Source organism: Xiphophorus hellerii, chromosome 22 (genome assembly GCF_003331165.1).
Source record: "Xiphophorus hellerii strain 12219 chromosome 22, Xiphophorus_hellerii-4.1, whole genome shotgun sequence".
Lineage (NCBI taxonomy): Eukaryota > Metazoa > Chordata > Actinopteri > Cyprinodontiformes > Poeciliidae > Xiphophorus > Xiphophorus hellerii.
Genome location: NC_045693.1, coordinates 10,723,176 through 10,739,279, shown reverse-complemented (window position 1 = coordinate 10,739,279; position 16,104 = coordinate 10,723,176). Strand labels below are relative to the sequence as shown.

The following is a 16,104-nucleotide window of genomic DNA, read 5'->3' as shown; positions in this document are numbered from 1 at the left end:
GAACTTCAATGTGTTTTAGTGGAGTTTCATATAATTAACAAACACAAAGTAGTGCATAACTGTGTAGTGGAAGGAAAACATGTTTCTTACATGTTCACCTTCTCATGTTTGAAAAATATTTTAATCTCAGTCAGGTTGGAAGGACAAACATTAACATCCGTGTCTTTGCACACAGATTCTATATAGGATTTAGGTCTTCACTTTGACTAGGCCATACTAACATACATGTACATTAATCTAACAATTGTGGCTACATTCTTAGAACTAGAAAATACAATACTTCTGTAACCTTTAGCAAGTTTTATTTCCAGAATTAGCATGGATTTAGCTCTATCCATCCTCCATTCAACTTTGATCAGCTTCCCTGTCTCTACTAAAGAAACAAATCCCCACAGCATGATGCAACCTATGCCAAGTTTCACCATAGGAATTCCATTACAAACAAATTAACTCTGCTATCTTGTGACTTATAAAGGAAATCGGCTACACTGGATTTCATTTTGAGATGATTTTTAAAAAAGGAAGTGAATATAAATTTAGATTGTAATTCATGTACAATTTAGCTTCCACCTCATAAGTATCCAACAGAAATATAAAGTAATGGGGAAATGTCTGATTGAAATACGTGTTTGTGATTGTAATGAGAAAAAAAAAATTAAAAGTTCAACTGGTATGAACACGTTGGGTATAAACAGCTGTACGTAGAAAACATGCCTCCATGTGAAACATACAGAAAAGTTTGGCTTCATTACAAACGCTTGTCTGCACAATTGAGTGGTTTACTAACTGAACACAGATGCTGAAATCAGATTAACACTTACAGTTGTGTGAGATTCAGGAGCTCACCTTTGTCAATGCAACAGAGATCTTGCCACGCTCAACACATTCAGAACAAGAGCAAATATTCAAGATTTCTCATGCACTCATGGAAATATTTGCAAAAAAACTGTCAAGAAAACTGCCATATAAATCTGTTTTTACATGTTTTAGTTTAGCTGGTCTCTGCAGTCCTTCTTTAAAAAAAGACAAAAACACAAAAGGGAATAAAAGGAATTGAATGAAAAAGTGAACCGGCAGGAGTGTCACTTTGAATGCCTGTGGAAAATAGAACTGCTGGTTCTATTTTCTGTATTGTTGTTGCATAATCAGATTAATAAAAGACATGCACCTGCACGTAATGCAATGATAAGCCTGTATGAAAAGAAGCCCCCCCCACGCTTAGAAAAGTTTACAGCCAACAATGATTCACCTGCTTACTGGTCCTTTAAAGGTCACCAGAAGGGTCAGTGAGGTGGAAAACCACAGTCCTTATTTCAACACCACACAGGGGGGTTGCTGATACTAATGAACCCACAAGAACAAAACAGAAACCAGGCTGAAGTCGCCTGGAAATCTCCGCCATGTGGTACGTCACGTTAATCCAGCATGTCATGTGCTTAAAAAACTTTAATGGCCCACACATGACTCCTGTTAAGAGGAGAAAAAGAGGAGTTTCCTCCTGTTATGAAAGTGAGTGCTGCACTTACCCAGCAATGCGCCTCGCTGTGCTGAAGGTGACTCTACAGTGCAGCTCCTCTGCTATCCCTGTGTCATGCTCACAGTGTGGGCAGCCTCTGCAGGACTGTGTGTTTTGATGGGAGGTAGACAGTGGCACTGAAACATGCTGCAACACATGCTGCTGACGTCCCCTCTTCTCTCCTGCACTGACTCAGCTAAGTTCCTCCTCCTCCTGCTCAGCTGCTGCCGCTCCCCTGCTAAATTTCCATAAGCCGCCTCTGTATCTTGCAGAGTGTGTGTGAAGAGTAGAAACACTACACTAGCCCGCACTGACAAACACAGAGCCCCTCGCTGCTGAGACAGTAACTGGCTTGAGTGGGCTGGTCACAGGGAAGTGCTACGTGTTCTCCTCCCCCATCTACTGTAAACTCTTCCCCTCTGCTTTCTCTCTTCTCTTTTTGTTCCCTCCTCCCAACTACAATCCTGCTTCCTTTCTCCCATCTTTCTATAACTAATCCTGCCCCCGGCTTCCTTCTTTCATTCTCATCATACCGTATCTCCCATGCCTTTGCAGGTGAATGCTAAGAATCAGGCCAAAGGTTGGGCATGCAGTGAAGCCTTTAAAGGGGACCAGAATGTACTCCAGAGTCAAACCATGGTAGATGTAAACAACCAAAAAGACGAGTCATTCAAGCATGTTGATGTTTGATTTGTAAGAAACTTCTCAAAAGTGAAACAAAGAAAAGATAATTGAGAGAATGAACCAGGAACAAGTGGTGATGACTACTTATAGTGAGCTCAGCTCCCGTTTCTAGTTTAGAAGCCAGTGGGATTTCTAATTGATATCCTCAGTAACCAGGCTAGCTACTATTAGCAATGTAAGATAATAACAGGTCAGTTTTCACTATCAAGATATACCCGAGTAATGGCATTAAAAGGGCTAAAATTAGAATAACATAATGCTGACTTCTAAACTTGTTGCTGCGCACTGCCAGTCAACTTCTCGAAGACAGTCATTGAATGTTTTCTACACTTACTAATTGAAATGCAAATTTAGCTCTTTAAAAATATTTTTGGCTGTAAAAAAAAAAAAAAAAAAATCTCCCCAATTTACACAAGCTGGAAAGCAAAATTCCTGCTGTACTAAACACTCACACACCAGTATCAAATCTATTACTTCACCTTTAATCTTCTTTTGAAACTGACAATCAGTATTATCCCCACAAATAGCTTTGCTGTGCACAGCTGAGTAAACTGAGAGCTTACATCTAGTCTTGTTGGTTTATTGACAATGTAGGGTTTGGAGGACTGTTATTTGTTTGTATTCCGTTCAGGTCTCTACAGGTTACAGTAAGGGACATAATAAAATGTGACTATTTGAATTAGACATCATATACAATAAAAAAAAACATCTAAGTAATTAATAACAAAACATGTGTTAAGTCAAACCACCTGCTTCCAAGGATATCGAACAAATGCACAAATTCAGAGGTTACACAGCATGGTCAGTTTTCTCTCTGTGGACCAAACCGGCAAAGCACTGTAGCATAATTAGCGGTGTTAACAGCAACAAGCACTCTAATTATCTTACCTCTATGAACTGATGCTAAATGCTTTCAAAATGAGAAGCATTCAAACATATTGTGTACCTGCAGGGTTTCAGTTTGGTTCTCTCTGGGTGGAAACAGAACCACATTTTCTGGAGCGCCCTCTTCTGGCTGTAACGGGGAACAAGACGGTTCACCAAAAGGGGGAAAGCAGCTCAAATGGGCAACTAAGAGAAGCTGGAGTTATTAAGTTCTTCAATAGTTTAACAACTGTTTTTGTTCTACATCCATGTTTTTTAAACTGAGTCACGATTAGCATTGGTGGTGCCTGAGCCTCCCTTAGTGGTACACAAAAACAATGAATTTCTGTATTTTGTGATTTTAAACATAAGCTAAATATTTAGTAAGAATGTTTTATAGTACTATGTGTTCCAATTTTACTACAAAACAAGATCTTTTTACAGCAGGTAACACAAGGTTTTATTTCCAAGGCAATTGGTTGTTAGAAAGTTTAGAACTGCTGGTTTACATTTTTCCAGGGTTTCTTCAAGTTTCGGTAAATTAAATTTCAGACTTTTTAAGACCCTTATTTAAGTTTAAGACATAGACAAATTATGAAACAAATGCTATTACTCAATAGTCAATTATCAACTTCACATCATCAGGAAAACAGGAGTTTAAACCAAATCTTGTCTACTCTGTGTGGACCTTAATTATAAGCTGTTCATTCAACAAATGGTTATTTTAATCCTGTTATATTAATCCAAAATTCTCCACCTAAAGTCTTCCAGTCATGTGCAAATTACTGTTTTGCAATGGATCTTCTTTCTAAGTACAAAACTGTAACATCAGAATGCAAGTAGACACATTTTAGTGGCGTAATTAATCAAACTTTAGGAATTTTTTTTCAGCCTGTTCAGAAATAAAGCATGATTTTAATACTAATTTTTATTAGAAAAGCTTCTGTTACAGACATCCAAAAGTTAGAGATCACAGAAATTAAGTTAGCTTTGTTAGTCGTCTGTGCTCGGAATATTTTGAGAAATGTAAAGCAGCACAGCAGGGGAGCAAGTAGCAATCTTGCCCTTACCAATGCCTCAGTAGTGCTGCTCTCGTTCCCCATGGCTCAGCTAGGTGCAGGGCCACAACTGCCCAGACCAACGGCCTCTCACATCAGCTAGCTGAAAGACACTATGAACAAAGAGACCATCAGCGTGCGACCGTTCAGGTGCTCAGTACAGAGACAGAATGAAACTGGGGATCTGTGGGCCACTCAACACTTAGAGATTTATGTTCTTGCAGGATTAGGGACCCTTTGGTATGAGCTTGAATGGGCACAGGGTGAGAAGGAATGGAGAATTTGAGTGCAGACTGATGCCAAGACTGCCTGCAGGGCCAAAGTGCAAGTGGTGGAATTTAAAAAAAAGTAGAAAAGTTGCATCATAATCAATAGATGAGATTTTTACTCTTTCTTTTGGTTTGTTATTTTGTTTGTATTTCCTTTTAATTCCTGTAAAGCACTTTGTATTGCCTTGTTACTGAAAATGTGCTATATAAATAAAATTACCTTTACCTTTAGAAATATTGTTTCTGGTGTAGTAAAAATAAAAAAACATTCCTAAAATCAGAGCATCTGCAGTAAAAATCAGAACTTAAAGATTTTAACAAAGTCCTGGCACAAATTTAGATGGATATACCGCAGCTAATTATGAACTGGAAGACGTTAAATTACCAGATCTTCTGTCCACAGTGAAGCCAGTTTCACATCACCATGGGCTGAGAGATTACCAACAAGGAAAGAATTACCTACTCTACAATCTACACCTTCAAACTTGACAGAAATTAGCAGTTTCCCTCATTGACCAGCCAAATATCTTCTGGAGTTTTATAATTAAAAAAGGAAAAGATTGAACTATTTGACCACAATGACAAAAAAAACATTTTTGGAGGAGTCAAGGTTAGGACTTTGAAACTTAAGAACTCTGTACCAACCTGTTGGCAGCATCCTGCCGAGAGCCTGTTTTGCTAACAGTGGTTGTGAAGTGTTATACAAAGTGGATGGGATAATCAGGAGGGAGAACTATCTTTAAGTTGAAATCAACAAAGTGGTTGAAACAGGATAAAGATCCCAGAAGCATCAAAACTGGTTTTGTAAAGAATCAATCAGACTAACGTTAAGCTTCTTAAGCGGCTCCCAGATCAACGTTACTGAAAATTTGTGAACAATGCCTAAAACCTGATCGTACGCCAAAATATTGAGAATTAATTTTATCATTTAGATAAAGTTAGATTAGTGTCTTCCAAAGATAGTTGATGTCTACAAAGTATTTGCAAAGCATGTGGCTTTTCATGTTGCTATTTAAGCAACTTTCAACCAAACTATATCCATAGCTCCATGCTTCCATTGTGGATGCCTGCAGCACACTGACACAGTGACTGCTGGATAAGGTAATCCGTACAGGGTAAATAACAGATTGACTCTCAGCAGTGTTGCTGGAGTTGTCTGGGTGGGGAGGCAACTCTAATCCAAGATGGGCAGTATAATGCACAATTTAGATCCTTGTAAGTCAGACTTTGTCACCAGACACCGACTGATATTACATAGCAGCATTTTTAGCTGTGGTAAATTTACTCTCTGACATTTCCTTTTTATTTGCATTTCTTGTATGGCTGCAGGGACTGAATGCCAGCTCAGTGTTCAGTCAGAATGCACTGACCTGAATGTGCAAGACTTTATAAATAGAGTTGTCTCATATTTACTGCTTTATTCCAGCCTAATGCACGGGTTGTCATGCATGCTCTCCAGCTGAGTCAGTGACCTCTCCACAATCGTTTTTCTACAACAATTATTCTTTACTCTGCATCCTCACATCCCAATTCTCACCTGTTCAATGGTGTGGCAGCTCATCTGCTCTGCCTGCTATTTGTGTGAATGGGGTGTAATTTCAGCCCCCCTCTTTACACCAACGTGCGTGCACTTTAGCTGGCGGCGGCATTTCAAGGCGTTTTGGCAGCACACAGGGGAAATCATATGATTCAACCGCTGCCAGGTCACTTCTCACCTCATCACTGTCATATAACATGAGTCCTGAAAGGTTTGGATGGAGGAGCATGTGTGTGAGTTTGAGATTTTCTGCCCTGTTTCTGACCTCCTCTCACAATAACAGAGTGAGATTTCTATTTATTTTTCTACAAAAACATAATTTTATGCTGTAACATTTCTAAAAGTATATTTTAGTCAGTTGTGTAAACAAGTAGATTAAATTAATGCTCCGTATTTCATAAATAGCTGTAGGAAAAGCAATAAAATCCATGCATATAATAAAAGTGAAGTAGCAACAAAAGTTTGCACCATTTATCACCTTTTTGTTCCATTTTCCTTTAAAAAATGCTATAACAAAATAAGAAGCTTACAAACTACTCACCATTGCAAACAATAGGACAGTTTCCAAACCTCAGGTTTGACCCTCCGGTGTGTGTTTACTGTCAAACTAATGTTTCTGTCCTGCCTCCTGAGGAACCCCGGTTTCTCTGCTGCTATTTTAGCCCTGGACGCAGGGCAGGAGCAGACGAGGGGAGAAAGCGTGTGGGGAGGGGAGGGAGCGGTGGGAGGAGACCAAACTGGAGCTGGAGTAGCCATGTCTGCTGAGGGAGGTTGTAGGTGGATGGATTGCAAATAAACAGGAACCTTAACAGCAGGATGTAGGTATAAGGCCTCTTCACTCTCATTCATACCCCTTCAACTTTTCAATAATACAACCGCTGTGAAGTGAAAGAAAAATCATCCAAACTTCTCCTTTTTTTGTTCAAGTGATTTGTTTTGCTTTCTTCCACACTCCAAAAATATGCATGTTGGGTTAATTAGTTTCTCTTAAGCCTCTTATAGGTATGAGTGCATGATTGTTTTCGCCCGTAATAAAATGCCAACCTATCCTGCCTCTTGCCCAGTGACAGCTGGAGACAAACAGTAAAGATGGATTTTTTTATTTGACCTTTTATTTCACAATTATTCACAACTTTATCTTTTGGTCTGCAACATAAACTCCCAAATAAAACACACTGATGTTTACGTAAAGATTCAAGAGTTGAGAACATGACCAGAAGGCAGAAAACAAGCTGCAGGGGTTTCAGTGCTCATGCCACCTGTAGCCACACTTCACATTTACACTGAGTTGTAAGGACACACGTGCACAAGTACAAACCGTCTGAGATAAACTCGGAGAGCACCGCCATCAGACAAAAACCTCATCTCCACTCTGAGACAGCAGAGGGTTGGAAGCAGATCTGCTTCCTCTATTATCTGCCATCTTTAAAGGCCACTTTGAGCAGACTACACATCATCGCTATAAATAACATGAATCTGACCAGCTGTTTCCCACAAACAGCCTCCATACTTGTCATTTGTTTGTCTTCTAGGTGCTTTCTGCTACTGGGGGTTAGTTGCTCAACTGAGCTGACAAATAGTGTCACACTCCCTCCAATTTTCCTCTGCAACTCACATCATCCTTTCACTTTTATCCACTGCAGCTCATTTTTCCTGCTGATTTCATCCATTCTCAAGCACAAGAACACACTTTGCCTCTCCCTGAATGAAACGCCTCCATTCAACACGGCGCCTCCCCCCTCCGTTTACCTGCTTGTGTGAGATTCCGATGCAGCTCCCCATCCTGTATTCCATGTCCTCCTCTGGTGAAGTGACCCTGGCGCTACACGGCTGGCAGAGCACCTTCCTGCAGAACTGCATCGTTATCAGTCAGCCTCAGCATCACCAGAGCATCACTGCAGAAGCTTGCTCATACACTCCTCCATGTCGGTCTGTATGAGAGTGTGCATCACTGCCTGTGGTCTTCCCGTGACATATATTCTCCAGTCACTGTTACATAACGCTTCCTCCAATCAACTGAACGTGCCAGAAGCAGGGATAAAAAAAAAAAACAAACAAAAAAAACAGGAGACGCTCTCTGCAGTCTGAGATCCAGCTGAGCTTTAAATCACAGCACAGGAGAGCGGACGAAGGCTCTGCTTCAGAGGGAAAAAAAATCTCAGTGAGGGGAGAGGAAGGGATGGGAGGGAGCATGAAACGTGCCTGTCTCTTTAAAAGATCGAAGACAATGAAAGGCTGCTCCTGCTGCTGGAGTCAGAATGTATCCACTGTTCAAAACGGAATAAAATCTGACGGCTCAAGACGAGGGCTTTGGCAAATAATGACTTTATGTTTGACAAAAACAATTTTTAATTACCAAAAACGTGGAACAGGGACACAGCTAACATATTTTCTCAATGAAGTACAACAGTGTAAACAAAGTGCGAGTACTGCATAGAGGCTTAAGATGGTTAGGATAATGTGGATAAGATGAAAATACAAGAAAAAAGCTTTTAAAAAAATGAAGCAGAGGTCTGTCAGATGTATTCAAAACTTATGTCACACTGAATCTTTCATATCATTAAAGATTAAACTAATCTGTTACTTTCTTTTCAATTAAATGACTTAAGTTACAAGAAGAACTGTTTCAGACTGTCTCATTATATTATCAAAGCAATTAAACACAATGTGAATCATGTTTAATTTCTGTTGTGGCACAAAAAACATCTGTGAAATCCTAAAGAGATTTATTTTTCTACATGAATAAAAAAACAATGTACACAAAATCTTACTGACAAAAAACAGTAAAAAGATTATCTGGTCCCATGAAACTCAAACAAAGGTGTTTGGAATCAAACGGACGTAAAAAAAAGCTGTTATTTAAAACTAGTGAGACAGGAGGAAGCGCCGTCGTCACTCGCTCTGCGTCTCCGGAGGCTGAATTATTGTCTCTTTGATTTCAAAAACATCTATTAGCTCCTGAAACAAGGACAAAAACAACAAAAGATACATTAGGAATAATTAAACTACCATACAAAAGTATCCACACCCATAAACTATTTCAACATTATATCACAGCGCATAAAAAAATCTATAAGAGTGGCACGCATTAGTATTCAGTCATCCAGAGTTATACCAGTCAAAACTTGCAGCAATAATTTTTTGTGTCTAAAATGTCGCTGTGAGGATGGTGTGTTCAGGGTGATATGTAGTGTTAGTTTTATGTAGGCTACCAAATGTCACTTTCTCCTCATCTGACCAAAGCACCTTCTTCCACATGTTTGCCATTTCCCCTACAGGCATCATCACAGACTGACATCAGGACTTTCTAACAGCTTTTTATCAATAACGGCTTTGCTATCCCTTCCAAAAACGGCGGATTTATTGGGGTGAAGAACTGATAGATTCTTCCACCTGAGCTGTGGATACCGGCAGCTCCTCCAGATTACGAGCTGGAGTCTTGGCTGCCATCCTGCTTAATATTCTCTTGATTGGCCACATCTAGGTAGATCTGCAGTTGCAACTTTCTTTCTGATCTGCCTGCTGTGTTTCTTGGTCTTCATGATGCTGTTTGCTCATCTACCTTCATATTCACAGAACAGCTGGATTTAAACTGAATTTTATTTGTTGATAATATACCTTCTAAAGGCAATTGGTGGCACTGGAATTTACTTTCTGGGTCTGAAAGTAAATAGGGCTTAATATTATTTGTGAATTTTTTTTTTAATGATTCTTTCCCCTTCATAATTATTAGTACTTGGTGTTGATCTGTCACAACATAATAAAATACATTACATCTCGTGGCTATGACGAAACTAAATTAGTTTTTCCAGAAACTGTAGATGAACATTTTATAGTATAGAGAAGCTAAAAGCTGCGCACCCTCCATATTTTTGGGCTGATAGAAACAATGCACTGTTTGCGGCTGAATGAACCTGCAGCCTCCACCTCTTCTTCCTCTACTGGTTCTGAAAGATTAAAAACATAAAAGGGTAAAAAATTATTTGATGCCGTGAGATTTTCCTTGTTAGTCGACAATCAGACTGTTAAAAAGACGTCCTTCATGCACTCACCTATACAAGGCAACTTGTCACTATCCAACTTGAGACGTGCCAAACCATCCTGAAAAAAACAGAAGCAACAATGTTATACCTACTCAGAGTCACTAGAGGGCGACAAAGCTCAGTTAAAAGAAAAGGTACATTTCTCACCCTTATGAGAAAAGACGTGTGGAAAATGTTCTCCACTGTCCGTGAAAACGAGTTGGGGTCGATGACAAATTCATAATATGATATTGGTGATGCTGTATTGAAGCAAACACACAGTAATTATGAAAATAATTCAAGACACTGAAGTGTTTCAGACAGGGTACAAAGATGAGGTATTAAATTACAGAACAGCTCTGAATAAAAGTGTGAACATACTCGGGATCAACAGAAATCTGATTGATCAGACCACAGTCAGAGGTGATCCGATACCCAGAGATCCAACACCGAGATGTAACATAGGTTGATGAAAAGATGTCACAACCTGTCACACACTGAAGGTATTATTGTTGGGTGTTTTTGTTTAATTCTTCAATGACTGGTCAAACATAACCCAGAGATCAAAAAAGTGGCAGCTGGAAACAATCATTATTTACATCCCAATCTCTTATTTATTAGATGTTGTCTTTTATTATTACGTTCTATGTTTTCTATAACAAAAAAACATAGAAAGTTACAGCAGAGGTTGACGACACATTTAAAGACCTGAAACTTGTCATGTAAATAAAGTTTGCAAATGTTGCTGTCACATGTCAAGATGAACTCACTACTTTAAGTTTGTACAACAGATCTGGTCTCCATGGCAGAGCTATCTACTATTAATAGTAGATAGCTCTATGAATAGAGCTATTCATAGAGCTGCTATGCTCAACTGTAACTCATGTTTGAAGACAACAGCCGCAATTTACTAATGGTCATGGAAATCCCCTGCTCAATATTTTGCTCCTTAAATTTGGATTTAAATTGTGTCAAAAAAACAGAAAAGGAAAAGAAATGTTTTGGAAGATATTAGTTTGACAACTTATCACTCCCCCCCAAAAAAAATATGTTTCTTCATAAAAAAAAAAGAAGAAAACTTGGAGCTGGGAATTAGCGATGCGACTGCAGAGGGTTTCTTCATCTCTGTACCCTAATATTTGTACATTCTCATAGGAAATATCAGTAAAGATGATTTCCAACTTACGGTCATCTTGATAATAACTCTTCAGATATCCCAGGATTCTTTCAACCTCTTTCTCTGTAGCTTCTTGATGAGATTCTTCCATTTTCTTTAGCTAAAATGCAACATGATTTTGTTATTAGCCGAGACTCAACGTCAATCATTTTGTAATTTACGAGTACGCTCTAAATGATCAAATAAAAGTAAATATTTGAAGAAAATTTGCCCCTTTGAAAATTCAGCTACGTTGGCTGTGTTTAAATTTGTAAAAGATGTAAGAATAACTCTCGGCCTTCTGAAGCTGCTACCCCCGCGACCCGACCCCGTATAAAAGAAAATGGATGGATGGATGGATGCAAGAATAAAGTAGTCAGAGTAAAACATAAGATATTCTGAAATAGAAAAATCTGATTAAATGACTTTTAAAGCTCATTAGCAGGCTGGTAAATGTATATACAAAAGGAAATTTTATTGCGGAGAAACAATCCTCATAATTCAAAGTGTTTGCCAATATCAGCTCAGATGTTTGTATCAAACTGCAGCCATGATGGTGCAGATTGGAGCTACCTGAGTGGGCATTATCCTCTTGGCTTCTTTGCTTGGTGCTTTCCTTTGCCGCTCTATTCTCTGCTTCGGAGGCGGTGGCTCCGTGTAGAAAGATCCCATCCTGTTGAGAAAATTCATATAAAGTCAGTGTTTTGAGATTCTATTCTAAGTAATAACGTTTACAAATTAAAGAGAAAAATTGCAAATAAAAAAAACTATTCAGATCAGATATTTCAAGAACTCAAAGTGTTTGATCCTTTTTTAAACCGCTAACTCTCATTCTCATGTTAGTAGATGTGACTGAAGACAGTCATGAAATATTTTCCTGAAAGAAAAAAAAAAAAGATTTTTCTGTTTTAATAAATTCATGCAGAAACATGTGAATGTATTTAACCCAGGTTTGTGGCACCTTTGGTCAAAATGTAGCTTTTTAATAAAGTTGGAAATTGGTAATCATTAACGAGAATGAACTAAATATTTCATTTTCTGGCTCTATTTTGCGGAAGTGATCACTTGAAGCTGAGTTTTTTTGCCAGTCATTTGCTTCGTATTTTAAAAAATCATTTGCCCATTTTTTCTATTCATTCTGGGACTCAAATAATTTGACATGTGAAGCTGAAATCACTTCACATGTGCACAATTCTTCCAGTTTGTTCAGATCTATTTAGCACGGTCACTGAGAATCATTTATAGCTAAACTTTGTTGTCTTCACACATGTATCGTAAAGTAAACGTCTTATACAATCTGACTTTGACTTAAACTTGAATTTACAAGTTACCTGAATGCAATATTAATTCAAGACATTTTTATTGTCATCCTTTAAGACAAAGAAAATAGGGAATGAACCATTGAAAAACACACTAATGTTCTTTCAAACTTGATTTTCTGCTCTTCTAACCTATCTAGAAAATGAAAATATTAGGAGTACTATTACTGCTTCAAGAATTACCTTCAGGAAATTGCTCCTATCTAACGGAATCATCCCAAATACCAGATATGGAAATTAATACATTTTAGTGGAAGCTCTGATCTACAATGACTAACATGAGCCTTATTAAAATCAGAGGTAAATTCAGGAGTTTGGTGACTTACTTCATGTTCACAGATTTTATGGAGTTTTTGTACTCACTCCTGATTTCCTAAGGTGAGAACTGTAAGAAAAACCCGAGGGTTTTTAAATCTGTGTGGGTGCGTCACGCTCTCTGGGACTCACATGTAGTGGAAAGAAGGCGCCGTCCTGAAACAGCACTCGGCTCTCCTGGCCAGCCGGTGCCAGGCGTCTTTGGGGAGGTAGCCATCGCTGGGACAGCCATTGGGTGGCTCATCGTCCTCGTCCTCCAGACGGTTAAGACCCATGAAGGACAACTGTTGGAGTTGTGTGACATCAGTTCAATTCAATGAACAATAAAAAAATTTACTCCAAACACAAAACACTGAGATGATTTCAGAAGCTGTTATTTCATATGTTCCTCACTCTTATTTCATTTGTCTTCCATGGTTACGTTGTGGTCCTACTTTCTGTCATCATTAGCATCTTGGTCACCAAAGTTTTCAGTTCGTTCAGAAAGTGTGCCTTGCTTCAATTTTTCCACATTTTGTTTTATTACAGACTTATTCTATATTGTATTAAATTAACATTTTTCCTCAGCATTCTACAAACACATACCTTAAAATGACAATGTGGAAAAAAGTTTTTTAATTTTTGCAAATTTATTAAAAGTAAAAAAGCAAGATGTCACATTTAAGTAAGTATTCAAAGTCTCTGCCAAGAAGCTCAAAGTTGATCTGTTTCCACTGATCGTCCTTGACATGTTTCTGTAGCTTAAAATGAGTTCTGGAGAAACATGTCAAGGATGATCAGTGGAAACAACTCGAGTTTGAACTCCATAGCAAAAGGTTGTGAATACTTAAGTAAATATGATTTATTGGCATCAGGGTAGTGAGAACTCAATCAAATGGCTAAAAATAAATATTGCATTCAAGCAGCCCTTTGCACTTGATATTGATAGCTATTCAGTTTATTCTGCAGCTCTCCCAGATCCCAGTACACTGTTTATATAAACACACTCACCAGATGTTCAGCGAAAGCAGAGGGATCAAAAGCACTCCCCTCGGAAAACAGTTGACTGGCTTTCTCTTTTCCCAAGTCTGTGGCCACAACGAGAAGCTGAGCATCGAGCGCCGCCTCTCTTGCCTGTCGAACTGTCAGAGAGCAAAGTCACATCAGAGCAATTAATCCAAAAGGATAGACATATGCTGGACAAAAAACATCTGGTATAAATCTACACATAGAATATTAAAATCAAACTATCAAAGCATCCATTGGGTATGGGGAATACACATAAATGTTTAATTTCTGATGCTGGTAATGTCAGTTTCCCAGACTGATTAGACAACTAACATGGTTACAGCTGTTCCAGGTTGTAGCTGAAAAATTTCTAATATTCAAAATGCCTTATGTTTTCTTTTCCCGTTTCTGCTCATAATGAAGCTAGAGTTTGTTGGAGAAGCTTTGGGGAAATAAAGTTATGCTTATGTGAAGATGAGTGTAATTCTTTTTAAATTAAATAGTCTCTCAGATAACAATTTCAAACATCCAAATACCAAAAAAACATACTTGTAATCCTCAAAATTTAACAATATTTTTAATCACAGCATTTACAGTAACTTTTCAAAAAAAAAAAAAGAAAAGAGAAAAAAAAGCCAAAGAAGATCTTTTTATGCTAAGCCTCTATTGTGAAAATATGATTTTACAGTAATGAACTTAACCTCTGTGACAAATACAGAATCATTACAAGTCAATTACATTATATTTACTCTAACCTCTAGAGAAAGCAGAGAAACTTTTAATTTGAGCGACCAGTTTCATGGTAATATATAATACATAAAATATTAAAAATATTGCAAAAACATTTATGTTTTTGTTATTTTGAAGAGACACTTTTTACATATTTATATTTAAACTGATGTGCATAAATTACCCCATAATTTCAGCCTTTGAAAACATTTTCAATCTTCACATTATGCTGGTTACATAAAAAAATACTTTAAGTACTTTTGCCTTTTGACATTCAACTCTTTGGTGCAGAAATTACATTGCCACTAAGTTGCAGCTCCTCATCAGAAATACCTCGCTATTTCTCACATACCATCTTTGAAAAGTTTATTTGCCTCTTCTAAGACTTCTGTGAGCTTGTTGTTGGAAGGACTCAGCATGTCTTCTCTGTTTTCTGTAACAGAAAGAAAAGTCTATGAGCTCATTAAAGCTTTGTTAAATAGTTAAGGCTGCCTCTCAGTAACAACTCACGTTGAACTGAGTTGATGAGGTCCCTGTATTTGCTTCGGATTTCTCTCCTGAGGCCCAGATCGTTGTCATCATCATCGTCTTGCATACCACAGGAGCTCGAGTCATGGTCCTCTCCATCACCCGGGTGTTGATCGGTTCTCCTCCGGCTGGACGACCCGTTCTGCCGGACAGCTTCATCGTCACCGCCCGCTCTGGCCTTTCTCATCTCTAGTCTGCTGCAGAACGGGCTCTACGAAAGGGCAACCACATGAAGGAGAAAGCAAAACGAGAACGTTTGGAAAAAAGTTATCAAAAGTTACCTTCAGCAAGTTTGGAGACAGGCTATGATTATAGTAACGATAGGGTCGTAGATGTTAAGAGTTTAACTATAAACATAGCATAGCAAACAATATTTAAGAAAGAAGTTAAGACAAAGTTATTTACCTTAGAGAATTAATAAACCCGCAAGACCAGCTTCAAATAAAAAGCTCTCGATTGGTGCTAAATGAAAGCTAACGCTAGCTATCGGTTAACTGCTGATGCTTTCGGCTAACGTTAGCCGTTAACCTGATTTTAGCGGTTTTGTTTAACTGTGGTAATGCGAACAGAATGAACTACAAAAAACACAAACAGGAGCAAAAATTCTAAAAATCTGTTAAAAGAATACCTTCAAACCTATTTTAAAAACAGACAAAAACTATTCAAACGATAGACAGAGCTCTGGCGTGCAAACGCAGGAAGTGGACGTGACGCGTCATGCACAACTTTTCAGAATAAAAGAAAAGGAAAACCCCGATTTTGTTGGACTAAAAAGATACACTAGTGCAGTGCAGGGGTACCCAAAGTTTGTGAGATCTACTTTTTCTCTTATCAGCTGGCTGAGATCTACCACATGTCACGAATATATAAAAATTGTAAATTAAACTCTATTGATTTATTTTATATGCAAACATCAACTATAGCAGTGGTCCCCAACCACCGGTCCGCGGACCAATTGGTACCGGGCCGCGCAAGAAATAATGAACTACTTCCGGATCTTTTATTTTGAAAATCCTAAACCGGACTTTACTGGTTACGTCTTGTGCGTCAAAATTGAGCCAACTTGCAGCAGAATGAGTAACTAAACAAGTACTGCCATCAACTTATTAGTAAGTTGATG

The 16,104-nt window shown here is 38.3% G+C and overlaps 2 protein-coding genes across 12 annotated transcripts in view; both read right to left on the bottom strand.

Annotated features, from left to right (window-relative positions):
• Positions 1-8,077, bottom strand: part of tacc2 (transforming, acidic coiled-coil containing protein 2) — a 59,812-nt gene extending 51,735 nt beyond the window's left edge. For 6 of the 10 annotated variants that reach the window (XM_032552391.1, XM_032552394.1, XM_032552396.1 and 3 more), the window contains exon 1: positions 7,678-8,076. In XM_032552391.1, the coding sequence (XP_032408282.1) occupies positions 7,678-7,788 (111 nt within the window). In that variant the 5' untranslated portion in view covers positions 7,789-8,076. Of the gene's footprint in view, positions 1-3,146; positions 3,216-4,134; positions 4,236-6,469; positions 6,624-7,677 lie in introns of those variants that run through there. The other 4 variants (XM_032552392.1, XM_032552393.1, XM_032552399.1 and 1 more) reach the window with 4 other exon arrangements.
• A 182-nt stretch (positions 8,078-8,259) lies between these two features.
• On the bottom strand, positions 8,260-15,896 carry nsmce4a (NSE4A component of SMC5/6 complex). Of its 2 annotated transcripts, none has more exons than XM_032554109.1 (11): positions 15,613-15,896; positions 14,967-15,195; positions 14,809-14,889; positions 13,731-13,861; positions 12,873-13,024; positions 11,680-11,779; positions 11,137-11,227; positions 10,119-10,210; positions 9,981-10,029; positions 9,790-9,875; positions 8,260-8,886 (listed from the first exon to the last, which is right to left on the bottom strand). In XM_032554109.1, the coding sequence occupies exons 2-11, from the start codon at positions 15,169-15,171 to the stop codon at positions 8,821-8,823; spliced, it is 1,053 nt and encodes a 350-aa protein (XP_032410000.1). In that variant the 5' UTR covers positions 15,172-15,195; positions 15,613-15,896; the 3' UTR covers positions 8,260-8,820. The 2 variants fall into 2 exon arrangements, with proteins under 2 accessions (XP_032410000.1, XP_032409999.1); XM_032554108.1 differs by having other exon boundaries at positions 15,390-15,894.
• Positions 15,897-16,104: the final 208 nt, after the last annotated feature.

Bases quoted from the DNA above. Each gene is read 5' to 3' on its own strand.
- nsmce4a (XM_032554109.1), bottom strand. From the start codon at position 15,171: ATGAGAAAGGCCAGAGCGGGCGGTGACGATGAAGCTGTCCGGCAGAAC. The intron at 13,025-13,730 runs GTGAGTGTGTTT...CAACTCCAACAG, and splicing joins CTGCTTTCGCTGAACATCTG to TTGTCCTTCATGGGTCTTAA. The intron at 11,780-12,872 runs GTGAGTCCCAGA...TTTTCTCAACAG, and splicing joins GCGCCTTCTTTCCACTACAT to GATGGGATCTTTCTACACGG.